Consider the following 23,952-nt stretch of genomic DNA (forward strand, 5'->3'; position numbering starts at 1 on the left):
AACATCCGCGCCGAGCTAAAGGGTAGAGCTGCCGCTTTCAAGGAGCGGGACTCTAACCCGGACGCTTATAAGAAATCCCGCCGACGAACCATCAAACAGGCAAAGAGTCAATACAGGACTAAGATTGAATCGTAATACACCGGCTCCGACACTCGTCGGATGTGGCAGGGCTTGCAAACTATTACAGGCTAAAAAGGGAAGCACAGCCTCCAGCTGCCCAGTGACACAAGCCTACCAGACGAGCTAAATCACTTCTATGCTCGCTTCGAGGCAAGCAACACTGAAGCATGCATGAGAGCATCAGCTGTTCCAGATGACTATGTGATCATGCTCTCCGTAGCCGATGTGAGTTAGACTTTTAAGACATTCACAAGGCCGCAGGGCCAGACAGATTACCAGGACGTGTACTCCGAGCATGTGCTGACCAACTGGCAAGTGTCTTCACTGACATTTTCAACATGTCCCTGACTGAGTCTGTAATACCAACATGTTTCAAGCAGACCACCATAGTCCCTGTGCCCAAGAACACTAAGATAACCTGCTTAAATGACTACCGACCCGTAGCACTCACGTCTGTAGCCATGAAGTGCTTTGAAAGGCTGGTCATGGCTCACATCAACATCATTATCCCAGAAACCCTAGACCCACTCCAATTTGCATACCCCATCAGATCCACAGATGATGCAATCTCTATTGCACTCCACACTGCCCTTTCCCACCTGGACAAGAGGAACACTTACGTGAGAATGCTGTTCATTGACTACAGCTCAGCGTTCAACACCATAGTGCCCTCAAAGCTCATCACTAAGCTAAGGACCCTGGGACTAAACACTTCCCTCTGCAACTGGATCCTGGACTTCCTGACGGGCCGCCCCCAGGTGGTAAGGGTAGGTAACAACACATCTGCCACGCTGATCCTCAATACGGGGGGTGCGTGCTCAGTCCCCTCCTGTACTTCCTGTTCACCCATGACTGCATGGCCAGGCACGACTCCAATACCATCATTAAGTTTGCCGACAACACAACAGTCGTAGGCCTAATCACAGACAACGATGAGACAGCCTATAGGGAGGAGGTCAGAGACCTGGCCGTGTGGTGCCAGGAAAACAACCTCTCCCTCAACGTAATCAAGACAAAGGAGATGATTGTGAACTACAGGAAAAAAAAGAGGACTGAGCACGCCCCCATTCTCATCGACGGGGCTGTAGTGGAACAGGTTGAGAGCTTCAAGTTCCTTGGTGTCCACATCACCAACAAACTATCATGGTCCAAACACACCAAGACAGTCGTGAAGAGGGCACGACAAAGCCTATTCCCCCTCAAGAGACTGAAAAGATTTGGAATGGGTCTTCAGATCCTCAAAAATGTATACAGCTGCACCATCGAGAGCATCCTGACTGGTTGCATCACCACCTGGTATGGCAACTGCTCGGCCTCCGACCGCAAAGCACTACAGAGGGTAGTGCTTACGGCCCAGTACATTACTGGAGCCAAGCTTCCTGCCATCCAGGACCTCTATACCAGGCGGTGTCAGAGGAAGGCCCTAAAAATAGTCATAGACTGTTCTCTCTGCTACCGCACGGCAAGCGGTGAGGGAGCGCCAAGTCTAGGTTCAAAAGGCTTCTTAACAGCTTCTACCCCCAAGCCATACGACTCCTGAACAGCTAATCATGGCTACCCGGACTATTTGCATTGTCCCCCCCCCCCACCCCCTCTTTTACTCCGCTGCTACTCTGTTTATTATCTAGGCATAGTCACTTTAACTCTACCCACATGTACATATTACCTCAATTACCTCGACTAACCGGTGCCCCTGCACATTGACTTTGTACCGGTACCCCCGTATATAGCCTCTCTACTGTTATTTTATTTTACTGCTGCTCTTTAATTCTTTGCTATTTAAATTTTTTACTTAACACTTTTTTCTATTTTTTCTTAAAACTGCATTGTTAGTTAAGGGCTTGTAAGTAAGTATTTCACTGTAAGGTGTGTATTGTTGTATTCGGTGCATGTGGCAAATAAAATTTGATTTGATTTAGCAGGCCTGTCTGTCGATCCATCAGTCTGTCTGTCCCTCTGTCTTCCTGTCTCTGTACTATTATCAGTCCTGTCTCTGTCCGTTTGTCTGTCTTTTTGTCTGTCCGTTCGTCCGCCTGTCTTTCTGTCCTTTGGCCTTCAGAATAAAGCTTCCTCTCTCCTCACTAACATAACCAAGTCATTTATAGACAAGCAGACTTAGACACAGCCCTGGCTATTTCAGTGCACGGTGTCCCTGACCTGTCTGTATGTCTGTCTGTCCATCCGTCCGTCCGTCTGTGCCGTTAACAGGCTTGTTTCTCTGCCCATTTTGTCTTTCTGTCCGTCCGACTGTAAATTGGCCTTCAGAATATTTTTTCAATTTTTTTATTTCACCTTTATTTAACCAGGTAAGCCAGTTGAGAACAAGTTCTCATTTACAACTTGCGACCTGGCCAAGATAAACCAAAGCAGTGCGATAAAAACAACAACAGAGTTACATATGGGATAAACAAAACGTACAGTCAAAATATATATACAGTGTGTGCAAATGTAGTAAGTTATGGAGGTAAGGCAATAAATAGGCCATAATACTAAATTGTATTTATTTTGCACTAACACTGGAGTGATAGATTTGCAAAAGATGATGTGCAAATAGAGATACTGGGGTGCAAATGAGCAAAATAAATAACAATATGGGGATGAGGTAGTTGGGTGGGCTAATTACAAATGGGCTATTTTGTAAATGACATCGCCGAAGTCAAGGATCGGTAGGATAGTCAGTTTTACGAGGGCATGTTTGGCAGCATGAGTGAAGGAGGCTTTGTTGCGAAATAGGAAGCCGATTCTAGATTTAACTTTGGATTGGAGATTCTTAATGTGAGTCTGGAAGGAGAGTTTACAGTCTAACCAGACACCTAGGTATTTGTAGTTGTCCACATACTCTAGGTCAGACCCGTCGAGAGTGGTGATTCTAGTCGGGTGGGCGGGTTCCAGCAGCGTTCGATTGAAGAGCATGCATTTAGTTTTACTAGTGTTTAAGAGCAGTTGGAGGCTACTGAAGGAGTGTTGTATGGCATTGAAGCTCGTTTTGGAGGTTTGTTAACACAGTGTCCAATGAAGGGCCAGATGTATACAAAATGGTGTCGTCTGCGTAGAGGTGGATCTGAGAGTCACCAGCAGCAAGAGCGACATCATTGATATACACAGAGAATAGAGTCGGCCCGAGAATTGAACCCTGTGGCACCCCCATAGACTGCCAGAGGTCCAGACAACAGGCCCTCCGATTTGAAACATTTAACTCTATCTGAGAAGTAGTTGGTGAACCAGGCGCGGCAGTAATTTGAGAAACCAAGACAATTTAGTCTGCCAATGAGAATGCGGTGATTGACAGAGTCAAAAGCCTTGGCCAGGTCGATGAAGATGGCTGCACAGTACTGTCTTTTATCGATTGCGGTTATAATATCATTTAGGACCTACAGCGTGGCTGAGGTGCACCCATGACCAGCTCGGAAACCAGATTGCATAGCGGAGAAGGTACGGTGGGATTGGAAATGGTCGGTGATCTGTTTGGTAACTTGGCTTTCAAATACTTTTGAAAGGCAGGGCAGGATGGATATAGGTCTGTAAAAGTTTGGATCTAGAGTGTCACCCCCTTTGAAGAGGCGGATGACCGCGGCAGCTTTCCAATCTCTGGGGATCTCAGACGATACGAAAGAGAGGTTGAACAGGCTGGTAATAGGGGTTGCGACAATTTCAGCGGCTAATTTTAGAAAGAAAGGGTCCAGATTGTCTATCCCAGCTGATCTGTAGGGATCCAGATTTTGCAGAATAAAGCTTCACCTCTCCTCACTCACGTAACCCAGTCATTTGTAGACAAGCAGACTTAGACACAGCCCTGGCTATTTCAGTGCACGGTGTCCCTGACTCTAGTCTGACCATGAATTTTACATGAACTGTGTTCTTATGAGAGAACTGGAGACGAGCAAGAGAGGGTTTGTGTGCGTGCTTTTAGTTTTGTTTCAGAGACGAGAGAAATTCACTTTCCTCTTCTTTCTTTTTCTGAACTCTCTGTCTGAACTCAGTCTTTCTTTGCCCTCTCTCCCAATATCCCGCTCTTTCTTTCTCTCTGTCCTCTCTGTGCTCTTTCATCACCTCACTCCTTTCTCCCTCTCTTGCACTACCACACCCCCATTTTCTCTGTCTTCATTATCTCTCTTCTCTCTCCTCCCTCCCCCTCTCTCTCTCTCTCTCTCCCTCCCTCTCTCCGTCTATCCAGACTGACGGGCTATGGGATCCACCATTGCTTTGCCCGCAGTATGATGGACCACCACGAGACCCACGAGTCCACCATGTTCCACAACTTCTACGCTGACTACTACACCATGGCGGGCATCGCAGTGGCATCATGCATGGCACTGTGCCCGGCGGTGGGCCTGATGGGGAGGAGGGGTGGCCTGCTCATGTTCATGATAATCACTGCCCTGGCATCACTGCTGCAGCTAGGCCTGCTCAACTGTGAGTATAATACACATACTGTATAGTACACACATATTCACAAACTTGCGTGCGCACAGAGCTGCCTCTTCCTATACGCAAACTATGCACTGCGCGTATGGCCCCATGGCAACTAGGGGGCACCTGACCAAAAAACATGTATTTTTTATTGGAAAAAAATGTAGACCTCAGTCTCAATTTACTGTTAAGAGTTAGAAAAGTAGAACACACAGTGCAATTTTGCAATTTGGTAGTGCATCATCAGTTTTCCACTTGTCAATCAATTAGCCTGTGTCAGCTAACATTGCTAGGTAAGGTAGTCTAGCCAGCTAGTAGGCCTAATCATCCCCAAATTACCGACGGCCGGGCACGCAGGGCATGTGCTCAGGGGCCCTGACCTCCAGGGGATGGAGGTGAAATAGTCTTTATAGTTGTTTTGGAGTTGAGTTTGAATGTAGGTGTGGGAGGTGGTCTTGTTACTGTGTAACAAGGACAGATGTTGTTGTCCAAAATCTGACAGAGTACTTAGTCCTTTTTAAAGAGTCACTTAAATGTTGGGGGAACAAATGTTTAACCTAGACCTACAAATACACCTTGAGGTCATTCACACAGCAAACATCTTGTCTTGTTATTGCTATGGTGTAACCAGTGTGTGTTTTGTGACTGGAAACCTCACTGTGTGTGTGTGTGTGTGTGTGTAAGATAATTTGACTACATATTGACCTGTTTCTGTTTTCCTCTCTCTCCCTATGGCTCCTATAGTGCTGGGGAAATACAGTGTCCATCTGAATATAGGTACAGTACAACCATTGGTTTCTCTCCTATTCATTCTAGTGGGAACTCGGCCCATGTTTCCCTGGTTGCAGTTGCTCTGCCCTAGATTATTAACTAATCAATAGCCCATCATTCTGGATCATAGCTGTTTAATCAGCTTACTGGAAATACTAACTGCTTGATTAAAAACCAAGAAGGTCCTGGGCAGATGGGAGAATTCCGCAGTAAATTGATATCCAATCTACCGTCTTAAATGTGGTTCAAGCTGTTAGAAACACATTATGATAGCTGGCTAGCTGCAGATGTCCTAACGTGATTTCTTTGATATGATTAGACAAAGATTGGAGGAACTCTGACATTTGTGTAAGATTGGAGGACACTAAGAAAATGTCAGTGTTCCAACATAGTAGCAGAAAAACAAGGGGCTTTGCAGTGAGTTTGTTACGCAATAGAGGTGGTTTAAAGCAAAGGTTGATTTTTCACTATCACCTCGACCTAAATACTGTGACTTGTCCTATCTCTCCCCTTCTCCCAATCCCTCCCACTCTCCCACCCATTCAGAACACAAACTCATTGCAGAGTTCAGTCAGATCCCGATGGCAAACCATGGCGTGTCATGTCTGTTTGCTGACAATGATGAGTGACAGTTCAAACAGAGGCACCATGTGACTGTGGCTCAGAACGCCCGTAGGCATCACTGAATAAATACATCTCTCAAGGACAAGCTAGCTGCATTCTGTTTACTGCACAAACACACATTCAGATCCATCCTGCTTGTCCTTCACAGTGAAACATCACAGCTAACACATGAAACCAGCAGTAGGCTAGTTGTACAACTTGGTAGTACTACAGTCCATTATAACAAATAAACCTGATATTGACTGTGTAATAACGGGAGGCCAGTATGAACATTTATACACTCACTAACTGTAAGTCGCTCTGGATAAGAGCGTCTGCTAAATGACTAAAAATGTTTTTAAAAATAGCACATTATATGGTTATATTGCCATCATTCATCTGAACTTTTTTAAAATCTTGCCTGGTCTTCATGTGACTTCTTAGAAGTATTAGAACTCTTCCTGTCTGTGTTTCATTCCCCGATCCTTGCTTTGTTCTGATGATCCTCTCTGTTTGGCTCTGTCTCATTGACCCTAACTAGCCTCTAGCCCTCTCCTTCCCCTGTGTGTTTATCGATCTCCTCTATTCTCTCCATTCTCTCTATCCCTAATCCTCCACCTGGCATCAAAATAAGCATGGCCTGTTAGAGCCTCAGCTGATCCTCTTTGGACAACTTAAACGTGTTTCATTCAGCAATAAACTAAACAGAGACCAGTTTCAGATTATCCTCTCTATCAACTGAAACATGTCTCATTCAGCAGCACCGTGTAAGTTAGTTCTAGGGTGGTTTAGCTGAGGATCAGACAGATAAACGTCAGGGTAATCCTTCATGGCTAATTTAGTTAAATTGATAACATGGTTCAGGGTGATGGACAACACACAGGATGCTCAACAACATACACGTCATGGGAATTATGTAACCGTCTACGTACGTTAATAGGATCATCCTACTACTTCAATAACACCCTGCTCTTAGGAGAATGTATTAGGTACTGTTCATCAGTGCACTGAGCATTCTCATATGAGAATCATTAATCTATCATGGTTAGATATAGTATTTTCCTTTGATCTAATCTCACCTTTCTACAGTACATTAGAATTTATTCTCTCTGTATGATGGCTGGATAATTGTTATGTTTGTTTTCTTGCTATGCAGAGTACTCGGATACACAAATCTCAACTTAATACTGAATCGTGTTTAATGACTGACTCGTGTGTTGTCTTCTTTCTGTACAGAGCGCTCGGATACGCTGAATAAGAACTTCTCCATCGCCTTCTCCATCATCGGCATGTTCTCCTCCCATGCTGTCAGCAACCTGAGCATCTTCTTCTGCGCTGAGATCACCCCCACCGTCATCAGGTGAGCCCACCCACACACTGGGACCGAACCACTGGAGCGTACCACAGAGAGGAGATTTGGGGGGGGGGGGGTGAGGTATAGGTTTCAGAGGGGGCTGTCAGTCAGGATATGTGTAGGCCAGGGCTGAGGAGAAAGCTTGTTTTGGGCCTCATGGAAATTAAAAACAGGGTTCCATTTTCTTCCCCTTTTATTCAGAGATGGGTTGGGTCAAGTGTCTGGTTAATTTTATAACATTTTACAGAACATTCACTCTGTCAAGCTATGTAAACTGGAATTGGAGAAAGATAAAGAGGTGTGGAGTTTGAAGGTGTCTGTCATCACATAGTGTGAAGGGAAAATACCCTGTGTTTTAAGATGCTCATTATCATAATATAATGTAGTCTGTCTTTGATCTCAATAGAGAGATTCATGACTCAAAGTGTATCTGACCTGCCAGGATATCACCAGAATATTACAACCCTGCTATAAACACAACACTTAAAATTATGCACATAATAAAGGTGTAGTTCAATATCCATATTTTTATATTATTACTATTTTATTGAACCTTTATTTTGACAGGGAGTCATGCTGAGACCAAGGTCTCTTTTACAGATCAGCCTTGTTTGAATTAGCCTTTCCATCTCTGGACAAACTATGACACAGCTTTGGATCATCATGATGCTGTGTTGTATTATGTAAGGAATGGTGCGGTGCACTGCACTGCCTGAAGAGTGACTATGGATCGCCACCTGGTGGTCAGTCACAGAGCAGACAGGAGCGAAATTAGGCAGGATGCTGTTACATGGTATTGCAGCATTCTCTGCTGCTGTGGGTGTAAAATGGCAAGGACATGTCAGTAACACAGACATCACCAAGTGCGTCTGCATAAGGAAATGAGACTAGTAGGGGCTTGAATGTGGAATGTGCCATTGAATGTAAATATAGAGAAAACATTGAAATTGAATGGACTTGGACTGTAACTAAGCAGAACATTTCACTGGAAATAGGCAGAGGTTTCAGGCCACACCCTTTCTACAGGATGGATATGGTTTAAAGACAGTGGGGCTTGAAGGTTGGTTTGGGATCGGGTGTAGCCATGTTCTTCAGAGATGGTGACTTCCTAACTGACATTCCTTGTCTATCTCCGTATAGGGGTGGTGGTCTGTATCGTCTCAAATCTACATGAGAGCTAGGGGGAAAGGGTGGGTTTGGGATTTGGTTTAGATTTGTAGGCTTCAAAAGTGATGACTGACATGGCGTTCCTTGTTTCTCTCCGTAGGGGTGGTGGTCTGGGCCTGGTGCTAGCCAGCGCTGGCTTCGGCATGCTGACTGCCCCCATCATGGAGCTCCACAACCAGAAGGGCTACTTCCTCCACCACATCATCTTCGCCTGTTGCACCCTCATTTGCATAATCTGCATTCTCCTCCTCCCCGAGACACGCTACCAGCCCCTGCCCGAGACCCTGGCCGACGGGGAGTGCTACACCCGCCAGCCCCTGCTGCCCCCTAAGAAGCCTGGCGAACAGCGCCTCCTCCTGGCCCAGTTGGAGAGCAACAGGGACTACACCCGGGTCCACGACACGCCGCTGCACGAGGTGGCCGTCACCGCCGTCTCCACCATGGAGTTCACGGCGTCCTCCGCTGTTGACTTCACAGCACCATCGGTTATTGATATTTCGGCGCCCCCCGCTAGGAAGTTGATGTCACTCCAGCCTGAGCCTGATAGCAAATCCACTGAAGACTCCGCTGATACACCCCTCATTAATTCAGTTGCCCCTTCATCCACTTTCATTGTTGATGATGAGACGGCTCCCTCCCCTACTAAGGATGTTACCACTGACCCCCTCACAGAAGACACCCCTACATCCATCTTGGTCAACACCATTTCCCCTGTCACTGAAACGCTTCCTATCTCTTTATTGGAATCAACCACTCTGCCAGTACTTGATTCAACCCCTACCTCCGCATTGGACCCTTCCACTCCCCCTGTCATAGAATCCACCCCTAGTTCCATAGTGGACCCTTCCACTCCCCCTGTTATAGAATCCATCCCCACTTCATTGGATGCTCTAGAAGTAATTGAACCTCCCCCTACCTCCACATTGGACTCTCCCCCTGTCATAGAAACGACCCCTACATTGGACTCTACCATTCCCCCTGTCATAGAAACCACCCCTACATTGGACTCTACCACTCCCCCTGTACTTGACCTTCTACCCCCCTCTCCAACACCCTCCCCTACTCCTGTCATCAATGACATTATTCTCCCTTTCCCCATGGCGGACTGTACCACTCCTATTGATTCTACTGACCCAATAACCGCAGACTCTATCATAGACTCTGTAGATGACATACTCCCGGCTCCTCCTCCTCCTACATCAGACGGTATCATTCCCCTTCAGACAGACTCTGTCCATACTCCAGAGTTGGACTCTTCATCTCAATGTGTAAATGATGTTATCGTTTCTCCCCCTTCCCCTGTTCATCGCCCCACCCGCACACCACCCCCACCACCCAATGACTCAGGTCATACCCCCACAACAGTGGACTCTTCCACGCCCCCTGTCATGGACACTGTTCATACCCCCACTGTGGACTCTACCACTCTCCCCATCACAGACATTGTTCAACCCCTTTCATTGGACTCCACCATTCCGCTTGTCATAGACTCACTGCACCCCAACGTAACAGACTCTGAGACCACAGAGGCAGCCCCTGCTTCCACAATAATGGACTGCACCATCTCCTCCCCCATAGACTCGGGTATCCTCCCTATAATGGACTGTACCATCTCAGAAAACCTCGTCATCAACGGGGTGGAGTCATCATGATCCAAGGCTCCACCTCTGGAACAAGGAGGTGTGCCTCTCCCTCATGGAGGAAGAAGCCCTGGACATCCATGTCACATGTATGGAGTCACTAACTGGCCGATCAGGCCTCAGACATTTTGGCTGCTCTGTAGGGAGACTGTCAGTGACAGACAGGAAAGGGAACAACTTGATATGGGGACGATTGTTTCTCTGTGACACCTTTTACTGGGAACAGCCAGAGAACAGGACAGTGGGACCGTACTGAGGTGACTAATGAGTGGTTACTCTGCCACAGCGTGAAACTCTAAATAACTGACATCATCAGCGTTTTACATAGTTGTTGTTAGGGGAATCTGTATGTGTCATTTTAGACTGAGAGACTACCAGCCAAAACTCACTTTGACTTCCTCTGACACTTTATCCCAATGGTTAGTTGGAGATGCTATACATACCACTAAAAAACATTTGACTGTACATTTGCCTCAATTGCAGACTTAGATGTACGCCCAATGTATTTGATGATGATGTACAATTGCCTTATCATGTAGAGAAAAATACTTCAAGAATACAATGCAGAATTGTGAATGTCAACAGTGCCAGATATCTAAATGAGTTTAGAGTGTCACCCATTTGTTTTTGTTGTCGCTGAAATTAGTTATCAGAAACTGATTGGAATCTGTGTAGGGAAAAGATCAATTTGCCAAATATGAAAAACCAAAATAAGGGCAATAAAGACAGTTTTTCCCCAAGTATTGGAGGTATTTTAATGTATGATGCAATGAGTTAAAAATCACGAGCGGCACATCTCAAGACTTCAGTCCTTAGTGTTATACAAACATGGGTGTATGAAAATGTACCAGAGAAAGAGAGAATGTCGTGAACTGAAGAGGTATGTTCCAACGTTAAAAGGACAATGGACTGTTTATGTTGAGAGAAGGAGTGCTTTACCAGTGACGTGGTATAAGTGAGACGTCTGTTGGTCCTCTAGGGCTATGTTGTGCTTATTGACGTTGCGGTCCTGAAAGTGAAACATTTGAGAATTGACAGACTATTTCCCTGTTTAATGGGACAATTTTTCCACTCTTAAAAACTTTCATGAATTGTACTGTATGCAATTGGATCTTGTTAACGTGATATTCTAGGTCAAATTGCGTAGTTTATGTTGTGCTACTGATGTTGCGCTTGATCACAAAATAAAAATTAAATATATATATACATAACAAAAATTTCACGGGGGGTGTCCTTAGTGTATAAAGCTAGGCGGCAATGTTAACATTATTTGTGTGAATGTAAGTGGCACTTTATCCTTCGCTACGGGGACAAAGCATGTAAACAAAAATGTGAACTTTTCTATGAAACAAAGAAGTGATCAAATGTTATCTAAAAAAACATGAGCTATCTCTCTGAAATGGACACATGAATGACAAAATGATTTTGTCTTCATTACCAATATATCTGTCATTGCCATGATCTTGTGTGTATTTTTGACATGTAATTTGCATATTTGGTGACGTAAAAATATTTTGTTTATTTCCTAAAAAATATACCAGAAAATATTGAAACTTCACAAAAGTATGCAAAATTGATATATTTGTGATATTGACTCAAATTCTGTTGCATTTCGAAATATAGGTTTATCCCGCTCCTGTTTTTGTTTGTTTTTTACTTCAAAATATTAACTACCATTTACATGAAGTGCTTTCATTGTAATCAATACAGACATGATAGCGAAATGTTGTGATCACAATGAGAAAAAAAAAACGACAAATGTCTCTGATTATTTTTATTAAAACAAATATGTGAAGAGCTTTCTTTTTCTTTGAAAAACCCAAATGTCTAGTGTCAACATCATGCTTTACCAACATCTGTGATTGACTGACTATTGACGATAGTACATACCGGGCAAACAAAATGGTGGCTGTCAGTTCACTAGTTAGGCTAGATTGTGCTGAGATCTCTGCTTTGTTAGGTCACTGTTTACAAATATAACATCACTTATTGTGCTGTAGAGCTTTTTTTTTCAAATCTCATTGATTGATGTCTTGTCCTTTCAAATGCCATGGAGTCCACAGTCTTTTACAGTGTGTTTATTAATATATATTTAAACAGGAAAATACAATGGCTTTAGAAGTTACCAAAGTATTGTGTATGATGCAATAGCAGCCACTATGATCCTTCTACTGTACACTAATCATACAGTAGTCATCACAACACACCCTGTCATGTAGTTCTATGGATGTAAAAATAACTATGTAAATACTAAAAGTGCAACAACATACTTTCCGTTAATTCTCTGGTTATTTCCTGGTAAATAAGCACACTGTTCAAGAATATCTACTTTTTTCTGTGGTCTTCATTCCTAATACTATATACACCCTGGTCAGAAGACTCAAGTATGGTGCAGAAAGGACTTCAGTACACCCCTATATGGGTCTCTTAGCTTCTTTATTATCTAATAGACTTCACGCCTCAAACCACAATGTCTCCTGTACTCCTGCCAAGTCAGATTAGTACATTTGGCTAGCTGTGATGTGAGGACGGTATTGATATTAACACATGATAGTCTATTCACACTGGAACAACAGAGGTCAATCGTACAAATGATAGAGTATATTGTCTGCAGCTGTAGCAATACTTCTCACCCCCCATTTCTTGAACTGCAACCGTACCATCTCATTGGTTAGCTGTAATATGTGAATTATGATACCCAAAGGAACAAATGGTGCACCCTCAAATGAAAATGACATTTTTCATTTACATTTTGGTCATTTAGCAGACACTCGTCTTAAAATGTCACAATACAACACATTACAACCTTACATGACAGTCTCAGATTTCATATGTAATAGCAACATCAGCACCAGTGATGGTGTATGGTTAGAGTCATAAGTATAATGATTAATTCTATTTCTATGGGTAGAGAGGGGTGATGGCTTGGAGAGTGGCTATAGTAAAACAATACAAGTAGATCTAATACACCATGGTAAAGAAGATGCATTTAGAGATAGAAAAGCGGACAGATGTTATGTAAACTGACAATGATTCTCTGTGGATTGATAGGTTGTGCCATTATACAGTGGTTTGGAAATGGTTTTCAACTGATCGAATGACTCCACTCATCCTAAATTGTCCCCACTGCAGCCAAACATCTCTGTTGCTGAAATGAGTTTGTTGGTGCAAGATTTGGATGAATGAATGTAAAAACACAGAAACAAAAGTTTAATTTTCCCTTTTTGGTTTTAACTTGAATAATGCACTTGTATATAAGCCATATGTGTCGTTGTAATAAACTTCACTATTTATTGATCAATGATGCATTCTGAGTCTTGGTTGAGTTAATTGGTCTTCAGACTATTTTCAAGCCACCTTTTGATATTGAATTTTCAGGTTCTTGTTTTATATTTTTTCCCACTTGAAGTCCTCTCTAACCCAAGATAATGACATGGGCATAATGTGTGTCAATGTTGTATGTAGTGGATCAGTTTTCAATATTCACTTTCTTATTGAATTTTTGGATGCATGTTGGTTTACTGCTGTGCTGGAAAGTCATCCCCTAAATATGATTCAGTAATTAGTTGTATTGATTAGAATTTCGCTACACCTGCAATAACATCTGCAAAAAAATATGTATGTAGCCAATCAAATTTGATTTGATCTTTAAATGTTAAGACCATACTACTAAACCAAAATAACTGACTAATGCTGCCAAGAGATTTCTCTGCTTGGAATACTCTGATTTTCACCACTTCCTGTTGAATGATGTCATACAATAACGCAATACACTGCAAACATGATCCCAGGTGAAGGCTACTCCCCTCTCTACTAAACAAGTGATTAATAAGAACGCCTGAAGCAGATGCTGGACTGCAAGCTACAGTAGATGGGCAATGCCTAGGTTGTATTGAAAAGGGGCATATTTATCGACAATCAAGCTGTATTTCCTTAACTTGGAAACTAACAACTAGGCCTATGTACCACGTATTAGATTACAAGTGCTTTGCAACAACCCGCATTTGGCCCGGGAAAGGGTGATGTCATTGAGAATGATGCAGCAGGATCCTCAACCCGTCCACTGCATCAAACCGGTGCCCGCTGATAGGCTGGTGCGCGAGATTGGGATGCAGCGCAGGTGTGACGTCACCCTATCAGCATCAACATGATGAGTCCTTTGGTTTACCGATCGCCATAAGAATGTAACAACTGCCGAGAGGCGAGAAATACAGTACCAACCAGGTTGAGGGCACGGTTGTTAGTTGAGACAAAAGGCTGCTATCTGCGTGCACCCATAAGGAATCATCATGAGGGAGATTGTTCATATCCAGGCCGGGCAATGTGGAAACCAGATTGGTGCCAAGGTAGGTGGTATGTTTATATTTGTCTGGACGCAGAGGTTATTATAGAGCACTAACTTTTTTTTGTTAGATGTTTCCAATTTTGAGACCTGCATGCTTTTGTCCCATTTTTAACTATACGCGCAACATGACTTGCACTACATTTTCCAAGAGATCAAAATCACCCATCCAGTATTTTGGGATAATATTTTTGGACTAATGTGTCGTGGAAATTAGTATTTAATTTATTTAGAACTATAAGATGCCATTAGGTTGATATGGGTGTTGTCCTCTTGGACTTGGGCTAGGAGCCAAAGGGTCTGCAGTGATGTCGCGCACCTGCGGGGCTGGCGCATCATGCTGTCACCAAAGGAGCTGCGCCATTGCGATAGACTACGCACAACGACCGTCCAGTACTTTTCCATGTCTTGATCAGGTTATAGCCAGATCTCTTAGGTCAAACCATGAAGCATCACGTTTGCAAGACCTAATCTCTGTCCCATTCTCAGTTCTGGGAGGTGATAAGTGACGAACATGGCATCGACCCCACCGGCAGTTACCAAGGTGACAGTGACCTGCAGCTGGAGAGGATAAACGTATACTACAATGAAGCATCAGGTAAATACATAAGAATTTACTATCTAGATTGGGTCATTAAGTAATCTCTGCATGCATCTAAATAACAGGTCCACATTTTTTAAATAAACCATAAGCACTGTAGTATACACTGACTGTACAAAACATTAGGAGCTCCTGCTCTTTCCATGACTGACCAGGTGAAAGCTATGATCCCTTATTGATGTCACTTGTTATATCCATTTCAAATCAGTGTAGATGAAGGGGAGGAGACAGGTTAAAGAATGATTTTAAAGTCTTGAGACAATTGAGACATTGATTGTGTATGTGTGCCATTTAGAGGGTGAATGGGCAAGAAAAAATATTTAAGTGACTGAATATTTAAGTGCGTTTTGATATGGTAGTATGTGCCAGGTGCACCGGTTTGAGTGTGTCAAGAACTGCAACGCTGCTGGGTTTTCACGCTCAACAGTTTCCCTGTGTGTATTAAGAATGGTCCACCACCCAAAAGATGTCCAGCCAACTTGACAACTATCGGAAGCATTGGAGTCAACATGGTCCAGCATCCCTGTGGAACGCTTTCGACACCTTGTAGAGTCCATGCCCCAACGAATTGGGGCTATTCTGAGGGCAAAAGAGGGTGCAACTCAATATTAGGAAGGTGTTCCTAATGTTTTGTACACTGTGTACTTTGGCTTTCCCCAAAATAAACTCAGAATGAAAACGATATTCCCTGGTGATGAAAACTGCAGACCTAATTTGACTTGTAAACTCATGCTCTGTAGGCCTAATTTAAATTGAGTATGTGACATTGTGACCATAATATCTGTCTGGGTGCAGTGTGCCCTGTGGCAGGGCAGGGAAATGAGGACAGCAGCAGGGACCTGTCAATCTCTCCCTGCCTTCCTCTCTCTCCCCCCCTGTATCTCATCTTTCTCTGCATCAGCGCTCTCTCTCTCTCTCTCTCTCTCTCTCATATCTGCAGTGAGTGCAGTCTCTGTAAAACCGACCAAACCCTAATGCTTGCCTGCTGTCTGTGCGCTGGTCTGATTTGCTCTATCATAGCAGCTTGATATGACGATAAGATAGAAAATGTGTCATGTCTACTGGGAGATGCCATCTTGGTCTGAATGAATTCAGCTTAGCGTTTTTCTCACCACCTTCCTTGGACTGGAGCTAGCAGTTTTTCTGTGCTGCAAGCTGCTGCGGTCTGCAAGGGAGGCTGAGTGAGTGTGAGAGAGAGAAACAGACCGAGAGAGAAACAGAGAGAGAGAAACAGAGAAAGAAGCAGAGAGAGAGAGAGAGAAACAGAGAGAGAGAGAGAGAGAGAGAAAGAAATGAGAGAGAGAAAGAAACAGAGAGAAACAAACAGAGCGAGAGAGAAAATCAGAGGCAGTCTGTGCTATGCTCTATTTAATAAGCTGTGCGGGAGAGCATGGTCAGGGGATGACTAGTATTTGCCCTCTAAAAAAGGCAAACAGTTTGTCTAAACACACATTCTCCCCTATTTCCATATCCTCATATCCCAATGGGCACCAAGATATTTCCACAAAGCTTTTTGGATTAATTTTCTCAGAATCAATGTTTACTGTATAAGTTGTGCCCTCTGATGTGGCTTCACCATGCTACCTCACCCATCCTCCCTCACTAAACCTGATGTCCCTGGCTCTCCTCCCCCACAGGTAACAAGTTTGTCCCCCGGGCCATCCTGGTGGATCTGGAGCCAGGCACCATGGACTCTGTCCGCTCCGGGCCCTTCGGCCAGCTCTTCAGACCAGACAACTTTGTCTTTGGTGAGTAGTGGTTATCATCTAACCGGGTTCCAGATTGTTTTGTGCTACCTTGCCCAGCCTGGTCCCAGATCTGTCTGTTCTGTCTTGCCCAATGGGTCATCATCACGTCCTGTCAGCACTTGCATCCTCAACCCACAGCATGTCATGTCTGTGTCAGCATTCACTGTCATGTCCTCTGAAGCAAAGCTTAGTTTAAACTTTGACATAGATGTACAGTGTGTTCAATGTGCAACAGCTCAGCAATGTGCCAGTAAGGTGATGCATGGTCGGTGAGCGGTTGTGTCAGGCACAGACAGCTAGCATGGTGACTCAGCAGAAAGCAGTCCCCAGGGCATAGTCTGCTACTGTTGCAGTGCTCATCAGGATGGGGATATAGCGCTAAATAAAATCCATCCTATTCTACTGCATAAAGTATAGTAAGCCTACATTCACATCATATTGTATATGCAGACTTTGAGGACAAATGCAAACTTCTACACTATAATATTTCAGAGCATGATAACGGCAGACTAGTGATCATGCTCAATGAAGCTGTTTTTTATCCACTGTAATTATCCATTCTTAACTCAATGGAATTGTCTCTTTCAATGGAAACTGACAAATGATATACCCAATGCATTTGATTGTTAGCTTGTTAACTAACTTTTCATTCTACTTGATGTGTATTGCTAGATGTGTATTAGCACACAAAGATGCTATGTCTCTAACCCAGGTTCATCATGGGTCTTTCAGGTCAGAGCGGAGCTGGTAACAACTGGGCTAAAGGCCACTACACAGAGGGCGCTGAGCTGGTCGACTCTGTCCTGGACGTAGTCAGGAAGGAGTCTGAGAACTGTGACTGCCTCCAAGGCTTCCAGCTCACCCACTCCCTGGGAGGGGGCACTGGCTCTGGCATGGGCACCCTGCTCATCAGCAAGATCCGCGAGGAGTACCCCGACCGCATCATGAACACCTTCAGTGTCATGCCCTCACCCAAGGTGTCAGACACGGTGGTGGAGCCCTACAACGCCACCCTCTCAGTGCACCAGCTGGTGGAGAACACAGATGAGACTTTCAGCATCGACAACGAGGCTCTCTACGACATCTGCTTCCGTACCCTCAAACTCACCACGCCCACCTACGGAGACCTCAACCACCTGGTGTCGGCCACCATGAGCGGGGTCACCACCTGCCTGCGCTTCCCCGGTCAGCTTAACGCTGACCTCCGCAAACTGGCCGTCAACATGGTGCCCTTCCCCCGCCTGCATTTCTTCATGCCCGGCTTCGCCCCTCTGACCAGCAGGGGGAGCCAGCAGTACCGTGCCCTCTCCGTGCCCGAGCTCACCCAGCAGATGTTTGACGCCAAGAACATGATGGCCGCCTGCGACCCTCGCCACGGCCGCTACCTCACCGTGGCTGCCATCTTCAGAGGGCGCATGTCCATGAAGGAGGTGGACGAGCAGATGCTGAGTGTGCAGAACAAGAACAGCAGCTACTTTGTAGAATGGATCCCCAACAACGTGAAGACGGCTGTCTGCGACATCCCGCCCCGCGGCCTCAAGATGTCTGCCACCTTCATTGGCAACAGCACGGCCATCCAGGAGTTGTTCAGGAGGATCTCTGAGCAGTTCACCGCCATGTTCCGCCGTAAGGCCTTCCTTCACTGGTACACCGGAGAGGGTATGGACGAGATGGAGTTTACAGAGGCTGAGAGCAACATGAACGACCTGGTGTCTGAGTACCAGCAGTACCAGGACGCCACTGCTGACGAGATTGGCGAGTACGAGGAAGACGAGCTGGAGGATGAGGAGCAGGATGTTCAGCAGCACCATGATGTCCGCCATTGAGGGATGCTGGGTAGAAGCAGCACAGCTGTCTGTATGTTATATCCACCAGTCATTTTAAATGATCAATAGGTATGGAAGGATAGAGGCGCAGATGAGTTATTGTCACGTCAAGATATATTATAGCTGTTTAGCCTAAAAACTACTACTTCTACTGCGTTTCATTGTGGTTTGAATATGTCTTGAAGACCATAAGTGATATTAGAAACATAACAATTATGTGAGTATTTTAAATGACGTCATTGGTTTTCCAATTCATGCTGTATCAATGTCAATAAAACAACAACAACACAGTATTGTCAAAACCGAGTTTTGTAACATTTACCTCAGAATACATTATTTGTCGCAAAATAAAAGGGTGCTGTCCTATGAATATCAGTGTCTGTAGGCTTCTCTTCATGGCAGTGCTAATCGTATTCAGCAGGTGAGATACAATGAACACTCCAGACTTAGGGAGCAGTGGCGATTGTAGCATGTAAATCTTGGTGGGGCAAACCCCCCAAAAATTGGTTGGGATGCATGCCAGCAAATCCACAACACAACACTAAACAATTCATTAATTGCACTACAACGGTGACAAACGATGCCCACAAACAGTTAGGGCCTACATAAAGCTGTGCCAACAGCAGAGTCCCAACAGCAGTCCCAACACCTTACCACTGTACACCTGGCTATCAGCGGAGCCTTGTATGGCAGCGAAACAGTTCATTCAGCCTAATTTACTGCCTTTAAAAAAAACATAGCTGATATGGCTGACTTGCTTAAACAAATGTGGTTTCTACTGACAATTGAGATGTACAATCTATGGCATAAGGGAATGATGAGCGGATAAGAGGCGATCCGAGCTAGGACGGATGTAGTCAATATAACTATTTGTTCAGCACTTTTGAAATGTACAGCGACAGAATCCAGAACATGGGCCGTTCTTACAGTGTTATCCATGTACACAAAGTCAGAAACGTAGGATAAATAAAGGGGGCATATAAGCAGACAATGAAAGCGCTTACAATATTTGATGATTACATTTCTCTAAAACAGGTTATAGGCTACATGTGCACCACCAAGTCAGAACAGTAGGTGAAATTATGAGGGGAAAATAGACCAAATTATTAGGGTGAGGCACATGGGCTACTAACAGCTACACAACATACACTTAGTATTACTTTCTGAGCTACAGTATACATATCTCCCTGGCATATTACATCATTTATGCAGCAGCATACAATACATTTTTGGACTCACCTTGTTGTGTTGTGCTCACTTGAACAGGAAAGTTGCGCGGCGGTCCTTCATGGGCAAATTTTGTCTTCAAAGTCTGGCATTCAACTGGGAACTCAGAAAAAAACAAGGTCGAATCACGATGACGTCAGTGTTCTTCAGGTCGTAGCTCTAGAAAGAGGCCCGAATTCCCGATTTACAATTCCGAGTTGGATGACCGTTCTAAATGTATTTTCCCAGTCGGAGGTCGTTTTTTCCTGAGTTCCCAGATGTCTTGAACTCACTGAAGTCAGATTTCCCAGTTCTGAGTTAACAGTTGTTTTGAGCGCAGCAGAAATCATGCCGGATTGACAGCATGGCCAATGTTGAAAGTTTAACATTTTACGATTGGAAAAGAGAACCTTAAACCGAGAATTGGGACCACACACCCACTCCACTGAATAACAGGCAAATGATTGCTTTGCAATGCTTGCAGTTAGCCACTGATTCCTTCCAAACCACTCATTGTTGACTTTGTGATTTCCAACTTGTTGTGTAATGTTTATGTCCAATGGCCGATGAGCACCGATACGTTGTATCTATAATTTCTCTTCATTATTTCTCATCATATGGCAAGGATTAAAAAGGATTTGCCAGTAGAGCGTCGATTTGATTCATGATGATGACTGCTAGCTAAGATTTTGAAAGTATGACATTGACATGATCAGTCCAATCAAAGCTACTGTATATAACGTCATTTTATGTCATTTTATCTGTGGCCAATGACATTGAGCCTTCTTGGATGGGCACTAAATAACATGCCCCACCACCACAGAAAGCACTGAGCTAGGCTGAAACACCTGCATTTTGGAGCTGCCTTACTCAAGAAAGCAAAAAAGAGACCATGTTTGTAGGCGGCTTTATTAACTCTATTATGTATTGATTTGACATTGTTTGCAAACTGATATGTGACACGTATTAATGCCAAAATAACATGCAAAACAGGCAACCACCCAAAAAATAATGTTTTTGTTTGGTTTGTTTTTTCTTGCTAAAAATGTTGGGCTCACAACAGGTATGTGACACGTATTAATGACGGGTCACCACTATTAGGGAGTAGGTGTAACCAAAACACAATAACTCAGTTTTCCATGCTGTAATGAAGATACTGGATGAAAGAGATGCTTTCTGGTTTTAAAATGCAAGGTAAGACTTGAATGTTATTATCCTACCCCTAGAAGCTTACTACTTTTATAGTCTTGTGAGTGTCCTGAGTCATCCTGACTGGGTGTCTGCCTGGGACAGGAAACACTTCCTCAAAGATTCAGAGAAAAATGGAACATCTGTTTATTCCTCTTCATCATGTTTTGATCGGGGAGCTAGTAAATCAGATTAAGGGCTGGCCAGACTTGGCAGCTGTTAGAATATAGGGTTTAATGTGTGGAGAAGTAGGGCACTCTCTTTGTTTTTTTAATATATAAAAAAATATATCCACTCCATATACAAACTTATACGAACAACTTACAGACGCACACAAACAATGACTACATCATTAGGGCGCTCTCTTTCAATGGCTCAATATTTTGGCTAATAATTAGGAAAATCAAAGTGCCAAACTTTGAACATATAAACCTAATCAGATCTTCACATATTGGTTCAGCACAATATCACACACCTTTATTCTACTTGCTCAATTTGCTTGATACCATTTACAACAAGGTCCTTGGTAAAATATGAATTGCAAGGCTAGAAAGGCTCACTGCCAAGAGTTTCTACTTAGTTAGTGGTACAGTAAATAAGGGTTACATTTTTCATTGCGCTAAGGTCCATAAATATTTTGAAGACTGACGTAGTTCTATTTTGACAGAAGACGTCTAAAAAAGCTAACCAGGCAGAATGTTGTTAGTGTTCAAGTTGCCAAGATTTTAAAATGATGAGGTGACGCTCTGGTCAAATACATCATACATTGAATGAACGTGTGGTTACCCAGGAGGACCTAGCAGAAACATATGAATTAGAAACCAATAGGATCACTCAAAACCACCGGTTAGGCCAGAGTGAGGTTATGGCTGCATTCTCCTCCTTCCTTCCTTGGGTGTAGCCTGATCGATTTGTCTGGTATCTTGTATTATTTCTAGTGAAGGTACCTTTCAAAAAGAGAGAAGCGTACAGAGAGAGAGAGAGCCATGTTGCTTCAGATTGGTATTTGGATTAGATTACGGCGAGATTGATTGACTGGCCTTGTTGCCTGAGAACGAGGTCCCGTGTAGCTCAGTTGGTAGAGCATGGCGTTTGGAACGCCAGGGTTGTGGGTTCGTTTCCCACGGGGGGGGGGGGCAGTATGAAAATGTATGCACTCACTAACTGTAAGTCGCTCTGGATAAGAGCGTCTGCTAAATGACTAAAATGTAATTAGAATTAGAATTGAGCTGGGGTGTGGACATGAAGCTAGGATTAGGATCATGGCTAGAGTCAGGGTTGAGCCTTTGTGTTGACATTAATTTAGGTTTATGGCTAGGGTTACGGTTGAGCCAGGGTGTGAACATGAAGTTAGGTTTATGGATAGGGTTAGGGTTAAACCGGAGTGTGGACATGAAGCTAGGTTTATGGTCACTTTCTTACTAACATTAATCTGTTCCAGGTACAGCAGAACTGACATTGTGTTATATGCAGATGTGTCCCCCGAGTAACTAATGTGTCTTAGATTACTCTGACTATAGCTGCCACAACCCTAGTGATGAGTATGCACATTACTACCTTTTACCTCCCTGAGCACTTTACTTACGGTTCTTAACTTCCAGTCCCCTGACGTGTTATTCCTCAGTCTCCTGTCTTTTACATCAGACCATATCTACTGTATATGTAACCTGTCTGTTATTAGCTGAAGAGAAAATCAGAGGTTAGGTTACCTGTCACATTATGTGAGGTCTCCTACCTATTTAGTGTCACCAATGTTAATCTAAAACACTGTACTGCATTGATTATTCATATGAATGTTCAGGGGCATCATGCACCCCAAAAATCTGAGGGGGCACAAAGTATGTGAGGATGGCTAGAGGCGGTCCGGAGGTTGTCCAGAAGTTTACTCACAATGATATTAAGCGTTTTATATGCCAATTGTGACACCTAGTGGGCTGTTACTGCAATTGCGTATGTGCTCTGTTTTGTAGCCAAACGAGTAACACTCCAAGGAAGAGGATATTCCTTGAGATAAGCCAAATTATTCTTGTGTATTTTTCGCAACATTTCCATCGAGGTATTTCGTTACATGTTCTCAGTGTCTTATGAGACACAATGATGGAAATCACTCAAAATCAAATCGAAGTTCATGTTCGTGTGTAGAGATTTGTAGACGTTATCGTAGGTGCAGCGAAACGCTTGTGTTTCAACTGTATTGTCTTCCGCACCTGTGCGTCGTCTCCTTCACCTGAAGCAATTCTGTGAAAAATTATTGGCATTGTTCTTTTTGTTAAGGGAGTGTAAATTATTTATAATAAGTGTTACCCTTCCTTCAGCAATAGTATAAGCAATATATATTATAACTAAACCCTCCCCTATACCCGAAATAATAATTAAAACATAAAGTGAATAGCAGAGAACATGCCTACCATTTACCCTCACTTCTATGACAGACCAGAAACTTAGATAGGCCTATGCAGTTTTAGAAAGTGTTCCTTGCCCTGTAAGTATTTGCAGGAATGTTGATAGCTCACAGGGCTGCAGGCCAGAAAGTTGTGGGTTCTCAGACCACCATGACCAAGAGTAGCGGTGGAAATATCTTCTTTATAATAAAAGCATTGCATGAATCTATCATTGTATTTGCGGGTCTGAGTAAAAATAGCTCTTTATCAAACTTTCATGCAATTCTACGCCATTTTACATGACTAGAGACCTTAGCAGAATATTTAATACCACACAAACTATCGAAATTACAGGCTAAGAATGGACAGAGAGACAGGGCTATGCATTCATCTTATCTTTCTCCAATGCCAAATCAGTGTGTCTTGTTTGCAAAGAAACTGTTTGCAAATAATTACATCTGAGACGTAATTATGCATGGTACTTTCGAAAGTTAGGCATACCTTTCCACCCCAGACAGACTAGGCCTACCGATACAGAAAAACTGCTAGCTACTCTTATTCTGTGGTTTAACCCAATGAGAGAAGGTTTCAAGTG

At 43.7% G+C, this 23,952-nt stretch overlaps 2 protein-coding genes across 2 annotated transcripts in view; both read left to right on the top strand.

The window, feature by feature from the left end:
• LOC121581000 (solute carrier family 22 member 23) overlaps nt 1-13,371 on the top strand; it is a 59,579-nt gene extending 46,208 nt beyond the window's left edge. Inside the window, exons 7-10 of the mRNA XM_041896278.2 lie at nt 4,295-4,533; nt 5,275-5,307; nt 7,141-7,264; nt 8,526-13,371. Of these exons, the coding sequence (XP_041752212.1) occupies nt 4,295-4,533; nt 5,275-5,307; nt 7,141-7,264; nt 8,526-10,077 (1,948 nt within the window). The 3' untranslated portion in view covers nt 10,078-13,371. The remainder of the gene's footprint in view (nt 1-4,294; nt 4,534-5,274; nt 5,308-7,140; nt 7,265-8,525) is intronic.
• A 454-nt stretch (nt 13,372-13,825) lies between these two features.
• LOC121581001 (tubulin beta-2A chain-like) lies at nt 13,826-18,952 on the top strand. Its single transcript, XM_041896279.2, has 4 exons — nt 13,826-14,411; nt 14,897-15,005; nt 16,646-16,756; nt 17,489-18,952. The coding sequence occupies exons 1-4, from the start codon at nt 14,355-14,357 to the stop codon at nt 18,580-18,582; spliced, it is 1,371 nt and encodes a 456-aa protein (XP_041752213.1). The 5' UTR covers nt 13,826-14,354; the 3' UTR covers nt 18,583-18,952.
• The last annotated feature ends 5,000 nt before the right edge of the window (nt 18,953-23,952 follow it).

The sequence above is a fragment of the Coregonus clupeaformis genome, chromosome 14 (assembly GCF_020615455.1).
Source record: "Coregonus clupeaformis isolate EN_2021a chromosome 14, ASM2061545v1, whole genome shotgun sequence".
Taxonomy (NCBI): domain Eukaryota; kingdom Metazoa; phylum Chordata; class Actinopteri; order Salmoniformes; family Salmonidae; genus Coregonus; species Coregonus clupeaformis.